At 36.1% G+C, this 21872-nt stretch overlaps 1 protein-coding gene across 1 annotated transcript in view; it reads right to left on the reverse strand.

Annotated features, from left to right (window-relative positions):
* The window catches only part of Sema3d (semaphorin 3D), a 189157-nt gene that overhangs the window by 110262 nt on the left and 57023 nt on the right, over positions 1-21872 (reverse strand). The window contains exon 2 of the mRNA NM_001104633.1: positions 15057-15244. Within this exon, the coding sequence (NP_001098103.1) occupies positions 15057-15207 (151 nt within the window). The 5' untranslated portion in view covers positions 15208-15244. The remainder of the gene's footprint in view (positions 1-15056; positions 15245-21872) is intronic.

Raw genomic sequence — 21872 nt, forward strand, 5'->3', positions numbered from 1 at the left:
GATGAGTAATAGCACAAGAGTACAATAATCAGATCAAAGCACCAGGATACTATCTGGGGCTGACATATCATTGGAAATGTGATTTAGTGATGTGTTTCTTGACCCCTGTGTCTCAGTTTCCTAATATACAAAATGAAGGTAATAGAAACTCTGGCAACTCCTATCAGTTTGCAGAACAAAGACATCAATATGATATTGACTTTGGAATAGTGGTTACCACACACTACATGCTCTGACTTGATTAGTTACTATAGTCATGATGATTTCTTTTTAAAGCGTATGTAAATTCTAGGCAAAATGATAACATTTCCCAATTAATATAACTTTCTAGAGAAATAGAAGAGGTAATTTATAGCATTTCTTAAAGTTATGACTGGTTCTAAATATTATCACTAATGTCCACTTTGTGACAAAAAAGTTTTCATTAAAGAAACATATTATCTTCTAATAACCCAGAATTGTGAAGATTGAAACATATCTGTTAGTTTATGATATTCATATGAAAGTAAAAGAATATTTATTACCTGAATGTTTGTATAATGTAGAGTGTGATGGACATTGAACAGGGTGTTCACACTATTGTAGTAGAGAATCCTCCAGCAAAATCTCTTGATTCATTATACACCCCCCATATATATGTGTGCGTGTGTGTGTGTGTGAATATGTGTGTGAATATATGTATGAAACATATATATGGAAATAAATTTTAACACATGCTTAAAACATGTAAAATACATTCTAGGAGGGGTCCAAATGTTCCTTCGGAGCCATTCCTTGTTCAGCATCTCCCTGCTGAACAAGCGTCGTGGCTTCAAAGTCACTTAAAGCAATGATGGCTAGATAAATCATCAGGTTAGAATAGATTAAACACCATTATGCACCAAAACCTACGTCATTTACATGTCTTGGTCAGACCAGTGCTGTGACTTGTTCTATCATCTTAAGAGAGCCAGGTACCATTCGATAAGATAATTTTGTAGAGACTGCACACAGGCAGCTTGCACAGCAGTTTCTTATTATAATTCTACTCATCCTTGATTATTCTGACTTTATAACCCTTTGGGCACACATGCCTAGAACTAACATACTATACAGAGATTTTGCTATCCTTGCCAATTTTATGAATCTTGTTGTTTTGAACATTATTTCCAGTGGGGAAAATATAGAACAAATCTGTGTCAGTTCAAGACAAAGACCAGGTCTTCCTTCAGTTTTATTTCTCAGTCTCTTTCTTAGAGTATTGGAAGATTAAGAACTTAATGACTATTCATACCATGTACTATTAAGTACGGAATATATGGAATTACAGAAAAATGAAGCTAGATACACAGTGTCAAGACAGCCAAGTGCAATGCCAGGCAGAAGAGCTCAGCTATTATGTAGGTGACTGGAAACTGTGAATATGCTGTTTTTTTTTCAAGGAAGTGTCAAGGACTCAAATTGAGTGTTAGGAAGACAAATGTCCCTACAGTGCTTAGGAGGGATGAGGGTGGGAACTGGAAGCATCAAGACTACTCAGAAATGTATGAAACCAGAAGAGTCCCTGACATGCACACATGGCATTTAAAGGATGCAGACATTTTAGACCTGTGGATATTTTTTTTGCCTCTACTTATACAAGGAGAAAAATAAAGTTGATATATTCATTTGCTGTATTCTATTTCACCATAACAAATTCTATTTGATTTGGTTTCAAACAAACTTAACAAGAAAACAGCTGCAAAAATATTGACTAACTTGAACTAGCATCATTTCCAAATGATTTAATGTTGTACTCTGACAGTGCTAGCATCAAAGTGATTAGAGCATGCCTCACCAACCCTCTGTAGCCAAATAAAATAATTAGACCAAGGCGTTACATTATGAAAATTTCTCAAGCTGACATGGTAGGAAAAGACCTTGGGACAGAGATTGGAACAGGGTCCCTCTTTCCTAAACAGCTTATCTTTCTTGCATTTTTGCCAAACCAAGCAAAGTTATTTTTTTCCCATGAGATCATAAACTAAAACCCAGAGAACAATACTTTACACCTAAAGTTGACACACAATCTGAACTTCGGGAGCCAAAATGGGTGGTGGCTGTTCCGGGTGCAACAGTATTTATTCCCCTACATTGGAAATACTCAGGGATGTAACTGTCCACATTGTTCTCATAGTTAAACTCGGTAACCTGGTCAGGATTTCTTCACTCTCTGCCATTAGTGAAAGGGCAAGGGTGTCCCTTCCCATGTCCCATGCTGAGGTCTGCTGTGTGCTAAGTTAATCAGAGTCACCCTTGCATAAGATGTTTGCAGTATTTGCATTTGGTCCCTAAGTGCCCCTTTGCTTGCTCTATGTAAACACCGTACTTTGTTTGCTCCATATAAAATCAGTACAGTCTTACTACCCTGTCCCACTCTTCCAGGTTTGGAATTTTACCCAGACAGTCAAATGAACACTTTTGTATTAGAAACATAAGACCGGAGATCCTGTAGTCTAATTATACCCAAAATAAATGAATTAAATGTGTCAGTATTTATCTATTTTTTTAGTAGTGACATTTCCTGCAGTGGATTTGATAAATGGCAGAGAAGGTGTTCATGGTCCACAATCTATTATAGAGAACCGGAAAGTGTTGGTTATAAGGGTCCGAACCCCCATAAAAGACACAAATTTCCATGCCTGTGGGTATATACTCTTTTCTTTCCTTCCTTCTCCCTGTCTTTCCATCTTTCACTTTTTTCTTTTCAAAATCCACCCCTTCTCTGTGCACATGCATGCATGATATATCCCAATGCATACATATACACATGCAATGACCTCACATGTTGGTCCTTGACTTCTGCTTTCTCTTTGTGTCTTGTTTGCTACTTTGTGCTCCAGGATAGGTGGTTCATAAGCTTCCGTGGCCCCTGTCTTTTTTCCATCCATCTCACTGGAGAGGCTCTGGGTATTAGAGGTGCATGCTATCTCATCTGGCTTCCCATGTGTTCTGGGTATCAAAACCCTGGACCTGACTCTTGAACTGAGTTATTTCCCTACCTAATTCTTTTGAGACAGATCTCAAGAAGCCCAGGTTGGCTAATGACCATGAACTTCTGAACCATCCTTTACCTGCCTGTCTGTCATGGCTGAGGTTCTTGACACATGGCATAACATCCAACATTATGGGATTTTTCAAAAGAGGGTGTTTATAGGCTTCACACACTTTTTTTTTTATATCTGGCAAATGTGAAAAGAAAACCACATAGTCAGTATAAGAAAGTTAGTATTCTCATCAAATTTGATTTTGAAAGTGCTGACAAAGTCTTGCAAACACCTGCCTTCTGTTGGAAAGAGGTGAAAGCTTTGTCAAGAAACCATCGTGCATAGCAATACCATTGGGAGTGTGGTGCCTGGTAGAGAAAAGAAGCTAAACCACAGCTGAAGAGAAAATTTACAGTGACAAGAATATTGAAACTAGTCAGACATGGGATGGACTTATTTTCTATAATTAACTTACCAAACCTGATAATGCTACTTCAACCACCTCATCTCTGGTAAGACAGGGTATTATGGTATTAGAACTTTTAAAAGTTTTGTTAAGACACGTGACTCATCAAATAATAAGTTAACTCGCATCTTTATTCCTCAATTCTACTCTTGATTCTAAAGATAAGTAGCCCATGCCTTTGGGAGAAAACACAATTGAAGTATGAAATAACTATAAATATGGCAGGTCTTATCGATCTTTGTGTATGACCATCAGGGTGTCACTTAAGATAGAAATGATTAGTGGACTTCCTATTATGGATTTTTCCCTTTGTGTTAGAGGCCTACAGCAAGGACTTTTCTCGGGTGAAATGATCCTGTTCATGAAGAGCGGGGTAAGGACAGGGTAATTCCTGTTTTTTAGTGAAACAAATGCTTGCTTTGCAAAGAATTCTTTGTATTTCCTTTTTACTGTCCTTTAATATAATTGTTCATTTAGACTACGAGCTCATGTGACCTGATGGTCTCCTTTCCTCCTCTTTACCCCCTCAGAGGAAGGGAGTGGTGAGTAATACTGAATCTAATAAATTTAGGATTAAGCAAGACAGACTTCCTCAGTTTTCGAGTGCTAAATGAACATGACCTTAAACCCTTGAAAATTAAATTTACTGCCAGAGACCCTGACCTGGGTGGAGTTGGCAGTTTCTCTCAGAAGACTGCATGGCTGACAAATGACTCTGCACATCCTTTAAAAAGAGAGTCCTTCACAAGATCACACACACACACACACACACACACACACACACACACACACACACACACACCCGAAAACTGTTAGAGATATAAATCTATCATTTAAGAAGAGAATCAGTTTTAAAGAAAGTCAGATTTCATCCCCTGCCGATCTAAGGACCACACTTTTTCAGGAGGAAATCTTGCATATAAAAATAGATGAGGTCAAAGCTCAGCTCACTGCCAAGCTAAGAGGCTCACCAGAAGTAAGCCTTACCCTCTGTTCTTCAATCTCAAGGAAATAACTGTTATATCACTATGGCTAAGGACTCTTAAACATGGGGGTATATGTAGTATCTTCTATTAAATTTATGTAAACCATTTGCATATAATACATTGAGCTTGTCTTTCTACTCCTGAATGGATAATAAATTTAACAATTCTCCTAATTCTTTATGTTTTGGACTTTAGTAACTTATTGATTGTTCTAAAATCTCCTTTACGGGGTTACTTAAAGGATTTTTGCATTCTTTCCATAAAGGTTTTGATTAATCCACTTGAATCAAAGGTTTGGGTAAGAAAGTAGAAGCAGCAAAATATTTATTGTAAAATTTAAAAAAATTAGCATCAAGTCTTGTAAATTGTTGTGTTTCTTCAGAATTTATAGTGACCTGTTTGTAATTCCAGCTTTTATTCCTAGGAAATGCATTCCCTTTGATTCAGTTCAGAAGAAATTAATTGATCATGGTTGTGCTTGACTTCCAACAAGTTTTAACAGTGTTGATATCAGATGCAAAGTTTTAGCCTACAGGTGACTTATTACTACCTACATAAAAATGCTAGTCCCAGTCAATATGTCTGAATTTATTTATATACAGCCAACTGTTCAAACAATATAAAGTATACGAAAGAAAGACTTGTCGAGATTTAGTCAACCCAATGTCCCACAAAGGATGACTTCAGAATTCTAGATGTATGTGATATTGTCAATTTGCTAGGTAACATGTTGATCATAAATACTTGTTCTTATGAATGCAAGCCCACACAAAAGGAGTAACAACAGAACTAAATTCTTTCTTATTCTTCTTCAGTGGAATGTTGAATATAACTCTGTTCTTTATGCTGGAGAATATTAAATATGGTAAAATTAATGAGATTGATTTCATATACAGAAATATTAATCAGATTTAATGTCTATTATATTATCAGATCTATGTTCCTATCAAGACAGGATATGGAGTGGGAGCAATTTTATCTGGTTACACTATGATTGTCCACATGTCTTTTTCACACTTTTAACTCACGAGTTTAGTCTAAGTAGGTTAGCTTTTGGTTGTGGATATTCCATATAAATATATCACAGTCATGTAGGAAACTTTAAACCTATAGTTTCAATAGGGGGTCTTTTTAAACATTTAAAAACATGTTTTGTTAGGTCATTTCCAATTGCTGTCTATGAAAACATTCCTGTGAATAAGTAGTTCATCCCTGGGCAGAATGCCACAACGGTGTGGACTTTCGCAAAGGAATTGGTCCTGCCATATTTCTTCCCCTGGATCCTTTGAGGCTTTTAGACTTCTCAGTTATTAAGGGGTCTTTAAAGTCAAAATTCTACTCCAAACATCAGTGAGCATGTCCTCCAGAGAAGGACATGGATGTAAAAGATCTCTCAAATTCGTATTCATCTTATAATTTTTTAGATCATATTTTACAATACTTATAAAACTACTTATAATTTTAAACATCAATTTCTCTTAATGTTACATGAGTGTATATCAAACAATGATCAAGTCATATGTGAGGCTTTGGTCACAGCTGAGATGTTTCACGCCATCTGCATACCAAGTTTTTGAACGTGCCTTCTGTTTTTCCTGGAAGTTGTTCAAACCATGTCCTCACTCTTTCTCTTATGAATTTTAAATAAGTTGTCACATATATGTCTTCTTTTCATTTATCATGCTGGTCACTTGTGACATTTGCTCCTAAATTTCCACTGCTTTGGAGAAATTTTCACATTGGCTTTTAATTTATACAGATGCCAATTATCTTTAAGACTTTTCTCCAGGTTTTGGCCAGATGATGGCCTCTGATCTTCATAGATATAGTCAGAAGTATGACAGAAGTCCTTCTCACACATGCCTGTAAGAGAGTGCTTCCCCAACTCAGGCAATATTTGTGCAGTATAAGAAGTAAAATAATATTTCCCACATATACTTCTATATTTCACACAGATTTTTATGTCCCATAAACTTTGTGACATCTGCTCATGACTTCAAGTACACCGAAAGTCCCACCACCTCTTATAAGTCTTAGTTCAGTATCCTAGTTGCTAGTTTTACTTCTAAGAGTCACATCCTTCTGGCCGTAATGACTCCAGGCATAAAAACAGGTCTCAACAACCAACATTTACTCAGGTTTAGTTTTATTCTCCTATTTCTTTACTCCTCTCGGATTTTGATTAATATCTGTCATTTCCTCTGCATCCATTTCACTTCCCGGACACCAATACCCCATTAAAATGGAAGATTTAACTAAAGGTTCAAGAACAAATTTCTCTACTCCTCAAGTATTTATTCTTCATACAAGTCATGTTCAGATTTAAGTATTTCTTTTAAATTACTTAAATACATTTATAAGTAATTTTGTTTGAATAGATCATTATCCATCACATCCATTTCTGACAATGATGCTGCCTTTTCTAACTTTCTTAATAATCACAAATTATGTAGATTCTATAATGGAAATTCTCTAATGCTCACGGTTACACAAAATATTTTAAAGTTCTTTCAATATTCAGAGGTCAATTTAAATTGCATTTGAAATTCTTTAAAGCATTTTATTTTAAATGTACTAAACTGTCACCTTTAAACAGTTATTTAATGTATTCCTTTGGTTCCTTAAAAATCCTACTAGTCCAGCTGACAAGATGGCTCAGTGTATCAAGGTGCTCACCATCTATTTTGACCAACAGAATTGAATCCTGAGTCTCACATGGTGGAAAGAGAAAATAAGAGAAAATTACCCTTTTAAATTTCCCCTTGACTGCAATACACTTATTTGGCAAGTACTTTACACACACACACACAAACACACACACACACACACACACACACACACACACTCACACACATACTAACACTCACTCATGTAAATGTACTTTAAAATATCCTAGTTTCTCTTGTTAGTAAGAATAATACCCGAATCATTGCTATATTTCTGTACATGAAAAATTATATAACTACTGATTTTTCAAAGTGATGTATGTTTAACTTGATCATCTCTTATTATCCAGGCAGATTTTGTTATGGATTGTTAATAATGTAGAGATGGTAATGTGCCATCTGGAATCCCAACTGTAGCTGCCTGTGGTGACATCCACATGCTCATGGTCGAAATCCTCATGTTGAAAGGGAAGAACAACCCGGGAAGACAAAGCCGTCTACAGGATTGTATCTCAAGGTTTACCTTTCACTCAAGTCAGCTGTGATTCTTTTTAATATACAGACTATCATTCAAATCTAAGAGCAGGCTTGAGAATCTGTATTTCTGGGGTGATGATGATTCTATTGATGCCTGAATTCCAGTTAGTATAGACATGCAGAAAAACACTGATGTCTCTCTGTGCTATGCTTGCTTGAACTTGAGAGCTGGTTCTTTCTTTTTTAAAAACAGAAACTCTCAAACTCTTAACCCTAACACGTGAATCTATGCAGTTTTCCAAAATGGTATTGGTAAGCTCTGAGCACTACTAAGCCACTTCTACAGATAATGATTAGAAGATGTTAACAATCTATTTTGCTTAAACTAAAGATGTAAATTCTGTCACCAACTCTAATCATGTAGTAGTGCAGGGAAGTAAATTCATTTTGAATGGATCATATCTCATGGACTGAATGTAGGATTAGATTAGTTGTATTCTTTTTCAAAAATGGTTGTCGTGTTATCTATGGCAACCTTTCTGCCCAAAATGCTGAAATGCCGTTATGTATATAAAACCATAAGTATACTTTATAGGTACTTTTCAAAGACATATAATATTCAGACTCTGAGTTTTGTCCCAATTTTCATTTAGTGATAATATCTGAAAGCAATTTATCTGTTATTTAAATTGGTCCTCAAGAAGAATCTGCCACCCAGGAGACCCAGCTTTCAGGTGAGGAAGCTTAGTCCAGGAGCTGCAACTGCCTAGTCTGATTGTGCACAGAGAGTGCATGTTAGAGAAAAAATGGAACCTCTCCGTGTCTTTTATTCTTTGACCTCTCCTGGATGTGCTTTATGTATTAATATTTAGAATTAATATTTAAGCAAGATACTTTCTCCAAAAATTATATATATGATTACACTGAATATATTAGCGTGAGTTCATTACTATTGAGTCTCCCACTTGTATTACTCCCAGTTGACATTACAATCATTTCCTTACATTACCAAAAGACATAATAAATAATATAGTTTTAGTCAAACACACTTGTTAATGACCAATTTTTCTTTGTAGTAAATAAAAACATTTATTCTAGTTTATGATCTGTTAAATTACTGGAGCTTAAACAGCATGTGTTAAAGTTTTATTTTCCTTTTCTCTTTTCTTTCCATTTCTCTTTTCCCTTATTTCTTTTTTCCTTTTATCTATTTCTTTTTTTAATGACTCAGGAACTCCTGTAGTTCAAACTGGCACTTAATTCCTGATATGTCTACTTCTTCAACTAATTAATATATAATAGGAGCTGTCAAGTTCTAGGTCCTATGGTTTTAGAAGCTGATCCATTAATCTTTTCACCGACTTTAGGAAAACAGACATGATATTGGGTGAGTCAAATTTATCAAGTTCTAGAAGGAAATCTGGAAGGAAATTTTTAGTTAAGACACATGATACACCTTATAGCTAAATGAATTACTTTGTAAAATGTAAGAAAAATGAGATTTTTGTATTTAGGCATTTAAAATTCCTGATAAAGCAAAGGAAATAAATTAAGATATTATTATAAAGTATCAGACAAAAATAGTAAGAGAAGGGTGAACTTTTCTTGCTAATGAAAACTCATGTAAGTTTTGGTACTATTTGTGGTGGTTGAAAAGAATATATTTACCAAAGAGGTAGTGGCAATGTCCAGTAAGTTTTCATCTTGATATTTGTCCTCCTGAATATGTCCTATTTCCTTCTAGGTCACAATTAAAGGAAAGATGGCATAATGGGACTCAACAAATGGAAGCAAGCAAGTAGGTCCTGCCCTTTCAGAGCTTCTTGTTCTAGAACAAGTCATTTAGGGTTTGGGTTTCACAGGTCTTATTTGCTATGCCTATAAACAATGGTTTCCCCAGAGTTGGGAAACTCGAACAAGGATGAGAAATCTGCGTAGTGGACTTCTTCATGCTCCTCATAGGCTCAGTAGCTCTTAGACTTACTTGAAACAATATTTCCTAGTATTTTCACCTGTTCTCTGAGCACTGAGAAAATCAGTTGAAAAATCAACCATCATCTGCATAGTATTACCCGGGAACGGGAGATTTGTGGATTGATACTGCCCTTTTAAAAAACTAATCTTTAAAACCAAAGTTATGATTTTTCACTTGGTTGATTTTTTTTCCCACTATTTTCTCCTGCTAATTAAGGCAGAAGCATGAACTTACAGTAGAAATAAAAGTTCACAAGGTAAGGACAACATGCCAACTGATGCTTGTGACTGAGAAATGGAGATATAGGGTAAACAAGCAATACACTTCAAAATCATCCCAAGGTAAAGCAAATTCGTATTATGTACTTTAATTCAGGAAGAGGACTTTCTCTTAAGGAAAAGGATATATAAGAAATTGTATTACTTTCCATCTACAAACCTGAATTTAATATAGAAAATGTAAACGTGGATGCTATTAGAGCTCCCGAAGTTACTCAGAAATGCTGTCTTTACGGTACGTTACTATCTGCAACTTCCAAATGAAAACCCCGCATTATTTAAAGTGGCCTGAAATGTCCATGCACACTTTTGATATGCACAATTTTGCTTTAGTTTTACTGATACTAGCTTAATGTCCTTCCTAAGAAACATTTGCTTCTTCTAATGTGCAGAGATGTTATTCCAGGATTTAGACTCCACATTACATATTTTAGTTTGTGTGTTTATGTTTACAATCCAACTTGTATTTTGTAATTGGTATATCCTGTAGGAAAAAGGTGGAAATTCATTTTTAACACATGGATATCAAATTGTGATACTAGTATTTTATTTCCTCACTGAATTTCATAAGAGGCATAAAACCAAAGTATTTATAAAACCTAACTGTAGCATGCTGGATTTCACAAAGATAGATGGAATGATATTGCTACATTATTGTTTTCGTAGAATTGAATTTCACTCTGCTATCACTGGGAAGTACTGTTTATATAATCCTCTCTTCAAGACAAGTCTAACCATCACATTTCAAATAAAACAATCTCAGATGGAACATGTGTTTTCTGCCTTCATAATGTTTGTTGAATTTCAAGTGCTTGAAGCCCTGAGCTGATTTTGTAGAAGTCTACACTACCCAGGTAGAGGTGCTTTCTCAAAAAGATCAGGACTGTACACAAAGAAAGGCACCCCATCAGCTAATGCTCAAGATCTTTGATGTTCCAACTCCAGTCAACATCTGACTATGTATATACTAGAGAGTCGAAATGACAACAGTCTATCTTCACCAGACTCTTGACCTTGGGAAACTATGATCCTTTTGCTTATAGTAAAACTACAAAGTTTCATGGTGGCATGCTCTTATATATCAATAGTCATTCAAAACAGGGGGCTGCCATAACAAAAACATTAAAATGTGCTTTGAGAATTGTCTTTGCTAAACGATAGCACATTTAGGAGTCTTTTGAATTATCACTGTGAGTCTTTTCAGAGGACAGAGGAGGGTATCGTGTCTTATTTTAGAACTTTCCTTATTTCTTTGAGGCACAGCCTCTCCCAGAACCTGTGGCTTGCCTTTCAACTAGACTGGAAACCAGCAAGCCTCAGCAATCCTCTTTTGTCTGCACTTCCATCCACTTTAGAGTTGTGATTACAGATGTTTCCAAGGTGACCAGGTTATTACTGTGGAAACTTGGATCGAACCCTAGTCCTAATCATTGCATATGTCTTGTTGAGTCATCTTTCTAGCCTAACTAAACTTCAGGGACAAAATTGGAGAAGAGGCTGAGGGAAATGCCATCAAGTGACCCACCCAGCTTGGGATCCATCTCAAGGGAAGGCTCCAAGACCTGACACTGTTACTGATGTTATAATGTGTGATAGGGGCCTATATGGCTGTCCTCTGAGAGGCCCAATTAACAGCTGACTGAAAAAGACACAGATACTTACACCCAACCACTGGACTGAAGTTGGGCACCACTGTAGTTGAATTAGGGAAAGGCTGGAAGAAGCTGGAAGAGGGCAGCCCATAGGAAGACCAGATGTCTCAACTAACCTGGACCAAGATCTCTCAGACACTGAGCCATGAACCAGGCAGCATACACTTGCTGGTCTAAGTTCCCCTCCACATTTATAGCAGAGGATGGCCTGGTCTGGCCTCAGTGGGAGAAAAAAACGTTCCTAACCCTTGAGAGACTTGAGGCCCCAGGGAGTGGGGAGGCCTGGTAGGGGGCATCCTCTTAGAGACATAGAGGAGGAGGACTGAGATAAAGAACTGTAGGAAAGTGGACTGGGAGGAGGACAATGACTGGATTGTTAAAAATAAAAGTGATAATAATAATAATAATAATAATAATAATAATAATAATAATAATAATAATAGGTACTGTTGCAACATAACTATGAGGAAAGTCTAAGGAATGAAAGAAGTTGTAACAAAGAACATGCTAGTTATGATGAGAAATAGTAGTCACAGCACTCAGCAAGGGAGGTCATGAATGTGAGGTTTTGCTTCAGTTACAGAGACACTGGGGGGTGGGGGAGGTGGGATCCTCTAAGCCACCAGGAGAAGCACTTTCCTGCTGCTGCTTTATTTTGATAGACTACATTGTTACACAACAGCTGTCTGTGGTCCTTGTCTGTTAATGTAAGCAACTGTATCACCTCAGGTTCAGCTTGCTTTGTATGTTTGCTTTTCTTGCCATCCCTGCCCAACCCCATTGCATGTGTAGTAATTGTTTCGTCTTAGGAAACTCTAGTTGTTAAATTGAGAATCTCATTGTTTAGGTATCATATTTTAGAAATTGTTGATTTTTTCCCTGTAATTTTTTTTACTTGAAGATCATCAGGATTCTTTTGAGGAGAATTTGATGTTTGCAGACAGATTTATTATATATTTTCCTTTGGACAATAGTCCAAATATTTACCTTTCAGCTATCTATTTTTCATTTATCTACCTATCTATTATCTATCATCATCTTTATTTACCTATTTATTTATCATCTAGATAATTACTTTGCTTTTTCTTAAGGCAAGTTCTTGATATATAGCACTGTAGATTGATATCTTGCAGGTGAAGACAGGCACAAGATAAGGCAAGGCCTTGGATTTGGGCAGTGAAAAAGTAAGGCAGGGACAGAGTCTTTGAAAGGCAGGAGAGGGAGAAAGAGAAGAAGAACCAAGATGTAGGCAGAGAAAAATGACCCAGATTCATGTGACCTTAAATGGTCACAGGTAGTTATGAATATTTCTTAAGGGATGGATTTTTATAGAACAATTTGTCTTATCTAGGTGAGCAGTTTATATCATTATTAATTGATTTACTATGTGGATGTTTTGTGGATTGAGAATTTAAGATGTAAATCTGATTGCTAAATTACAAGGTTATTGAGTTTTGGTTTTAACATGTAACTCGGAGTTATAATTATAACCACAGGGGTGGGGGAGATGTTGGGCATGTAAGCAACGTCTGCAGCAAGAGAATTGCAAGAGGGCAGCTGCTGCCCGGCTCAGATGTAGCTGGTGGCAGCATGGTATGGAGATTGGGAGCTTAGCTTTGCTGACTGAGATGAAAATACCTTGGAGAAGCAATGTGGCACTCTGGTGCTGGCACTAGAGTGAGTTGGAAGATTTGTTTTTTAATATTTATTTACCACAACATAGCATGAGCCGTGCTTAAATTTAGCATCCTCTTGCCTCAAGTTTATCAATCCTGGGATTGCAGGCATAAGTGGCCCAGCTACCAAGATATGGCTTTTGCAACATGTTGCCTGAGTGTGCCTGTTCATTCTGACTGATCAAAGCTCCTACCAACCTCAGCATCTTGGACCTTTAATATGCTAGTTTAGCACTTAATGTGTTTTTGTATGTCCCATACCTTCCAGTAGATCGCCCTCACATGAGTTCCTGTGGTTTATTGTTCAACAGAACCCAAACAATGAAAAGAGTTATCCAAAGAGCATGCCAGTCTTAGTGATTCATGGCAGTAACCTCAGTACTCAACAAGGAAGGTCATAAGCATGAAATTACTGTGGTCAAAATCCTTGGCTTTGGTATTTATTTTCTAGACACACCTTCCATGATGCCAATAGGGTTGTTTGGGGGTTGGAAGGGAGGATACCAAATAAAATAAAATTGTAATGAATTAATCAGGTAATTTTCAAATGTAGCTTTTAATTTTGGTTGAATAAAAATTCTATTAAATTACACCTAATATTGATATCTATCATTTATATAAAGAAGCTTCCCCTATTTTTTAACAATCCAGTTAACTGACATTATACATATAAGACTGTGAACATTTTTAAAATTCTCAACTCTTTAGCAGATACAACATAAAATCGAAATGTCAACATTTTCCATCTTTTTCACTTTTATATTTATCATTTTTTATTATTTATTCATTTAATGTATATGAGTTCACTGTAGCAGCCTTCAGACACACTAAAGAGGGCATCAGATCCCATTACAAATGGTTGTAAGCCACCATGTGGTTGCTGGGAATTGAAATTAGGACCTCTGGAAGAGAGAAGTCAGTGCCATTAACAACTAAACCATCTCTCCATCCAACCCACCCCATCCCCCAATTTTTATTTCTAAAGCTGGGAGGTTGAACCCAACATCCTGCAAATGTGAGGCAAGAACTTTGTGACTGTGCTTCATTCCAAACCAAATACCAACATATTAAATGCACAACAAGTAGAACGTTAAGATTTTGTCTCCTCTTTCATTTGAAAAACAATTACCTTTTATCACCAATATTAATTTTCACTAGAAGAACACCCTAAAGACCGGAAGATATTAAAATTGCCACTTTAATTTTAATAGAAGTTCACAATACCATTGTTTGATTTTTTTTTCCTGTAGAGTTTAAAAATTGTATTAGTAATCCTAATATAAATCATAGGAAAGAATAAAGTCGTCAGACAAAGGAAACAAAAAAGATATAGACTCAAACACATACTAAATAACTACATTGTGTTTCTACATTACTCATTCATATTAATGTAAATATTTAAACAAATATTTTAGACTTTTGTTTTAATTATTGCCTTGAATTGTATAGGTTTCATACTGCCTTTGCCACTGCAAAACATGTGTATTTGGATTCTGAGCTATTGCTGACTGTGAAACTTTTGAGGAGTAAATTATCTTACTGTTCAAAATATACTTGAGTTTGGAATAGCAATAATTAGTAACAATTATGTAGAACTTATTAACTTTTTTATCATTATGGATTTTGTTTCTTAATGCAAACTAAATATACCTTGCAGACTAAATTAATCATTAGAACTATTAACTGGAAATGTACTTTACTAGTTTAGGTATCCTTTATTTCATAAGAGTAATAATTATAGCCTGTGTTCTAAATAATATACTGACTGATCTTATATTGTAGAAGTCAATGCACATTTTTAAGTAAAAGAAATAGGGTATTCAAAGGAGACATTTAGATGCCCCATTGAAAATCATAAGATATTTCTGCACTCACCTTTGTAGGTTAGCTTGAGCCGTGGAATATTTTGTTTAGATGTTTCAGTGACAGGAAGATATAGCACAGTCACGATTAACATCATCCCAGCATGAAAAAGGTGAAGATCTTGACTTCTGGGCCTTGGGTTCTCATCTTTATTAGCATTCATGATGAAAATTTTGTCTTCCAAACACTGTTACTTCACCCTTAAGAAGCAGAAAAAGAAAATACTACTCAAAGGCAATGTCTTGGATTCTCCTAGAGTTAACACATTTTCGGAAAGAATAACATGTTCCCAAGCCATCATTCCTCCTTTCTTTTGCTTTATTTTGAGAGACATAATACCGAGAAACTGAATGAGAGCTAAGTAATAAAATTCAAGTTTGTCTTTAGTTAGAGGAATGAATGTACTGGTAGAAATTCAACTATTTTGCTATGAATAACTTCCTTCTACTTGACTTGCTTTATTTTAGTTTAAATGTATATCTCCTAGGAACCAAGTTTGTTTGTTTGTTTGTTTTTCAAAGCTTGGTGAATGTGTTCATAAAGTAAAAATGGTGGTAGAGCTTTTGTGACTCAAGACAACATTCAAATGGAAAAGACCCTTAAATGGGAACAGATAAATGACAATATTTCCCTCTTTCCAGATTACAGTGCTTTAGAGATGTCTAAGTTGGTGACATTAGATCATGATACAGAAGTTAGATTGTTAGCCTGGCCTCTGCCATTACTGCTCTACACAGGGCAGGGTTGCACATAATGTTATGTTATGAAACATGAAAATTTATGAAAGGAGAAAAGTAGTGACCAACTACACTGTCACAGGCAGCTAGCTGACTGGATGTTCTTTATGGTAATTAAAATATATAAAGTCATATTTCAAAGTAAACCTGAAAATCAAGGTTACGAGTGGCATTTATTAAACATGTATGTCAGATATGTTTAAAATGTGTTCTGTATTATCCAAATAATTAAATGCTAACAAGACCAATGGAACAAAATTTCTTAAGTAATTTGACTGTTGAGAAAAAGAGTACATAGTTAAAAAATTCTTCTAATGTCATGTGGCTAACTAAGAAATGAGTCAAAACAATAGATTAGGGCTTGATCTAGTGGATGCCTTCTTCATGCTTAAACCCAAGGTACTTTTTGTTAGTTTAGCCTACTTTGGTCTTCAAACTCTAATGGGGTATTTAACTTCTCTTTTTTTTTTACCAGTAAGATTCATCCATTTTTCTAGTCAACAGGAAAGATACTGTGAGGTTGGAGTCTCACAGGCAGTCTGCATGTGGTGCCTGTTCCTTTTAATCATTATACAGAAAATACATACATTTTATAGTTAAAAGCTACACACAAAATAGGCACAAATCCTATTTTAAGCACTGTTATTAATTATTGTTCTTTCAGAAAAATATGTCAAGTTTATTTGTGTTTGTTTCAGAATATTTAACTAAAATTGATTATTTTCTCTGAGGATCAATTACTCAGTTTTTTGAAGTATGTGTCAGACCCTTGTTCATTGGTTCAGAGTTTTGGTGCTCTGAAGAGAAGCTCGGACCCTATTCATGCTCATGCTAGGAAAGCTTTATATCTGTAAGCTATAGCCCAGAACTGATAAAGATTTTCAGTATTGAGCTAACTTTAAATCTCAAAAGGGAAAATCATCTCTAAACATAAAATAACATCAAATCTTAATGTATATGAATTTATTCATATGTCTGATAGGCATTGAGCATTTATATCAATTTTGTATAATTTTTTTGTGTGTAGAAAAGGCTACTTTTTTTGTTCAAGTAACTACAAATAGTAAACCAGAGGGGAAACCCCAAGCTGGGACAAATACTGGCCACTGCTACCCCATAGTACCAGGGGAGGTGGTCCTATACCCTTTTTTCCATCAAAGTCGACTGCCCTTCTCACTCTGCTGCAGCATCTATGTGGCAGGGCCCCATCTTTCTTACTTTGGGGTAGTAAATTTTCAAAATATTTTCATAGGCCAACCAACCAGACACCTCAGAGCTCTCAGACACTAAACCACTGACCGAAGAGTACACGTGGAGCAACCCATGGATCCAGCCGTATATGTAGCAGAGGATGGCTTTGTTGGGCATCAGTAGGAGCGGAGGCCCTTGGTTCTGTGAGGGTTCAATGCCCCACTGTAAGGGGATGCCAGGGCAGGGAGGTGGGCAGGAGGTGGATGAGTGGGGGAGCACCCTCAAGTAAGCAGGGGTGGGGGGATGGGATAGGGGGTTTCCAGAAAGGAAACTAGGAAGGGGAATAATATTTGAAATGTAGATAAAGAAAATACCCAATAAAAATGAAAAAAAATATTTTTACCAACTACGCTGAGTAAGTTGTATTTTCTCAATTATTTTTATCATCTTCAAAATAATAATAATAATAATAATGATAATAATACAATTATCCTTTGGGTATAATATTTGATTTTAGAATTTATGGAGTATTGTACTCGTTTATTTATATATCTATTTAATGATATTTTTTTAAAGTTACAACACTATTTTATTCACATTTACTTGATACTTCTTGAAGTTTTTACCCAAGTGATTACAAATAAAAGGTGTGAGGGCTATTCTTGGTTCTCAACTTGACTACATTTTGAATTAACTAAATTTTGAATTAATTAACTCAGTGGGAACATATGCTGAGTGGGATTTTTTTTTAATTGTTTGAAGTGAGAAGACTTTCTTCTAATTCAGATCTTTGACATAAAAAGTTAGACTCTAATCAAGGTCTTTTGAGATGAGAAGATTCACCTTTACTCTGTGCCACACCCTCTGTTTGGAGTTTACAAAAAGTACATGGAAGAAGGAAGCATTCTTTCTGCCTTCTCCCTTCCTGGCAATTCCATTAATTCACTGACATTAGGGCCTACATCTTTAGTATTCTGGCATATACTGAAGACCAGCTGAGAAGTCCAGTCTTGATAACTGGACACCTGCTGGATTTTTAGATCTTCTGTTAATAGGTGGCTATTGTTGAATTAGCTAGACTCTAGTCCACAGCCTGTGGCCATTTCTATAAATCATATATGTATATATATATTAATTATTCATTCTGTAAGCTGTATTCCTCTAGAGAACTCCAACTCTTGCTGAAAGTTGTCTTCTGTTCTCTGCTTAAACTCCTTGGTACACATAAATGACACCCTGATATCTGTCACACAAACTGTATTAAATTTTAAGTGAAAAATAGGTCAGCAGCCATTTATAAAACTTTGTTCTTCAACTTAGAATTATGCATTTATTAATATGGCATGCTAATGGAGTCCTTATTTAAATAATGCATTTGAAATAACTAAAATTTAAATATTTATGTATTTATATATCTATATAATTGTGTACATTTGTGGGCATGTGCATACACATGTGTGTATATGTATGTGTGGTGCCTGTACGTGTGGTGCCTGTGTGTGTGTGTGTGTGTGTGTGTGTGTGTGTGTGCGCATGCACACGCACATGATCACTTGTGAACAAGTGCATGTCTATGGGGAATCCATACGACAGTCTTTGGTGTTATTCTTCAGGCAATACCCTCCTGATTTCTGTTTGATTTTTGTTTGTTTGTTGAGGCAAGGTCTCTCACTAGCCTGGAATCCATTGACCAAACTAAGTTGACTGGCCAGAAAGCCCTAGGGTTTCATCTCCCCTGATATGGTATTACAAGTGCAAACCAGCAGGCCTAGTTTTGCATTTTAAAACTTGATTTGAGATTTTAACTTGGATCCTCATTTTTTCGACTAAATCATTTCTGCAGCCTATTATTTTAAAAAGCAATGGTGAAGTATGTTTGCACTATTGTCAGAAACCATTTCTCTCTTGAAAATCTGTTAAAAATCAGATCAGATTTGAATTATATATTTAACTACCCAGTGTTTAATAAAGTCAATCTTTCAAACTCGTAGTTTGTCCTTATGTCTCATAGATTCACCTTACATATTTGTTGATTTTGACAATACTTATCACAAATTTGTTTGTCTATTTAATTTTAGTAGATGTTTCTATTTTAACTATGTGTACCTCTCTCTTTTTTCTCTCTCACTCCTTCTATCTCTGTCTCTCTGTCTCTGTCTCTCTTTCTCTGTACATATGCATAAACACACACACACACACACACACACACACACACACACACACAAATGGCACCTGCAGAGCCCAGAGGCCCCTGGAGCTAGAATTGTGAGCAACCATATCTGGAAGCTTATAGCTGACCTTAGGCTCTCTGCAAGAGCAGTATGCATTTGAACCACTGAGATGTTTGCCAGGCTCTACTAAATGTATCTGGAGACAGAGTCTCTTCTTGTTGCATGCTAAGGAGCTAAGACTGTTCTCAAGAGAAAGGTTGCCCAGTTACCTTTGACTGCTAGATTCCTGGATAGTAGGTGCACGTCACCACACCTGGGTGTAAGCTTTATGTACATTTCCAACTATATTTATATGTGCTGACATGACATTTGCATATATAGATATACTTATGTATGTATTTTTACATAATACATATATTACATAAGATTTATATACTATATAATTTGAGTCATTAATGTCATATCTTACTCTCAGGTTTTTATGTGGGGGAAGATTGAATTTATTCCAGAAGAAGTAAAATTTTCATTCTGTGTTAGCTGTTTTTGTTGTGACAAGCACCATAGTCAAAAAAATAATGTAGGGCGGGGATGGTTTATGTAGTTCATTGGTTATAGTCTCACTCCATGAGAGGAGGCTGGGCTCAAGATGAGAACCTGAGGGAGAAACCATAAAGGAAGACTGTCTGCGGATTGCTTCAGGTTCATCTTCAGCTACTTTTCTTACACTCAGGTCTGCCAGGTCATGGATGTCACTGCCCACTGCCATCAGTGAGCTTTTCACCCGTACATCCATTAGCAATAAGGCAAACACGTCCACAGGAACACCCAGTGGGGGCAATTCTACAGTTAGTATTCCTCTTCTCAGGTGTCCTGATTTTATACCAAGTTGAAGAAAACTAACCTGCACACTACACAGATGATTAAAATACAACCTAATGTTTTTAGAATTGAGATGCAGGAATGTTATAGAAAGAAGCTGAAGAAAGTAAGAGTCTTTTGTGAGTAGGTTTAAGATAGATGTGGATTACACTTCATTAGTAAGGTTAAAGTAGACCTGCACTCATTCATGAAAGACAGAACAAATGATGAAAAACAGAAAGAGAATTCAAGAAATAATGATTCCTGGCTCTGGGTCCTTGAAAGGCAAAGAAGGTTGCAAGATAGCTTTTGGTGGACAGTGGGATTTGATGGAGAGCATACCAAAGAGAAGATTAACTTTTAAGTTCGTCTTGTACCACTATGGGACCTAATATATGCACTGCTTTCCTGTCCTTTGTGTTTGCTCAGTAGTGTACGTTGGTCCTATTACACCCATCAATGTCTGTCTCATTTCATTCCATAGTTCTTTCATCTGTCTGTCTGTCTACCTGTGACACAATTGCTGGTGTCTAGATCCACCTCACCAATAGCCCCAGAGTGCAGGCATGCTACCTACATCCTCATGCTACCCACACCCTCTGAGAACATGAGAGGTGTGTGGAACCAATAGACTGCATAGATAAAAACTCCCAATAAGTTCACGGTTTCAGAGTTCCTGGACACATGGAGGAATGCTTCCTTTTGGACATGTAACAGGGTGTGTAGCAGGGATGTGTGTTTACATATAGAGCAAGAAAGAGAATGCACCATATGTGCATTTTATTAAGCAATAATGACCTCAGTTTGGGACATTTTCTGAAAATTAATGACTAGTTGAGGTTAATGGCCCTTGGCTACGCACTGAGATAGCGACTCCTCCAACTGGTCATTAATCGCTAAGACATGCCCTGTGCCTCCAACACCGTCTGTTAAAAAGATTGATGCTTTGGTTTCAGCGAACAGTGGCCACACTGTTTCTCATAAACCCACTCATTCATAATGTTAAATAAGTTAAAAATCAAAGCATTGCATGCTACACTGCGATGACATTCTGGTAAGTGCCTACACGTGCTGAAACATACCAAAGGGGAGAAATAAAACACACAAAAAGTGTTGGAAATGCTAGAACTTAAGAAAATGAATACTTTTTTCTACAACTAAATTTATTTTCTGCACACTATTATTCCTGTCCCTTTTTCTTTCCAACAGTTCTTTAAGTTCAATATTTGATCTTGTACTGGATTATGAATGAATGTTTTGTCAATAATCTTTCTACTAATACATTGACATGGGCTCTCTTTGTGTGTGTGTATATATGTGTACCTGAGCATCCCCATGTACATAATGCATGTGTATAAGTCCTACATCTGGGAGGAATTATGAATAAGTACAAGTAGGTGTGAGTTAACCAAAGTGGGTGGATTTAGTGAATTGCATAGGTTGTGCTGCGTGCTACTGTCTGTAACAAGCTCGACCTGGAGCCAATTAGCTGCATATAATCTATTCCAGATGTTCATTGAGACAAACAGCACTCTTGGGGATCTTCAGATGTGGAGCCAATGGGGAGTGTTCTGATTATGAGAGTTTTACACACTGTTCCACTAAATCAGAGATTCAAAAGCACAATCAAGCACTCAAGAAGCCCCGTGCCATTTGCCCCAAGTAACATGAAAAGCCCAAAGCTTATTATATGTATGGTAACTCATCAAAATTTGTTTATGAGAAATGAGATATATAAAATTTCACGTGAATTTAATTGATGTGATTTATTTACAAAAACTTATTAAAGTCATTAAGGCAAGCTCAATGGTCAATATTGAAATTATTTTCTATATAAGGAAAAATAAAGTATATAGTAATTTTTCAGATTT

Source organism: Rattus norvegicus, chromosome 4 (genome assembly GCF_036323735.1).
Source record: "Rattus norvegicus strain BN/NHsdMcwi chromosome 4, GRCr8, whole genome shotgun sequence".
NCBI lineage: Eukaryota > Metazoa > Chordata > Mammalia > Rodentia > Muridae > Rattus > Rattus norvegicus.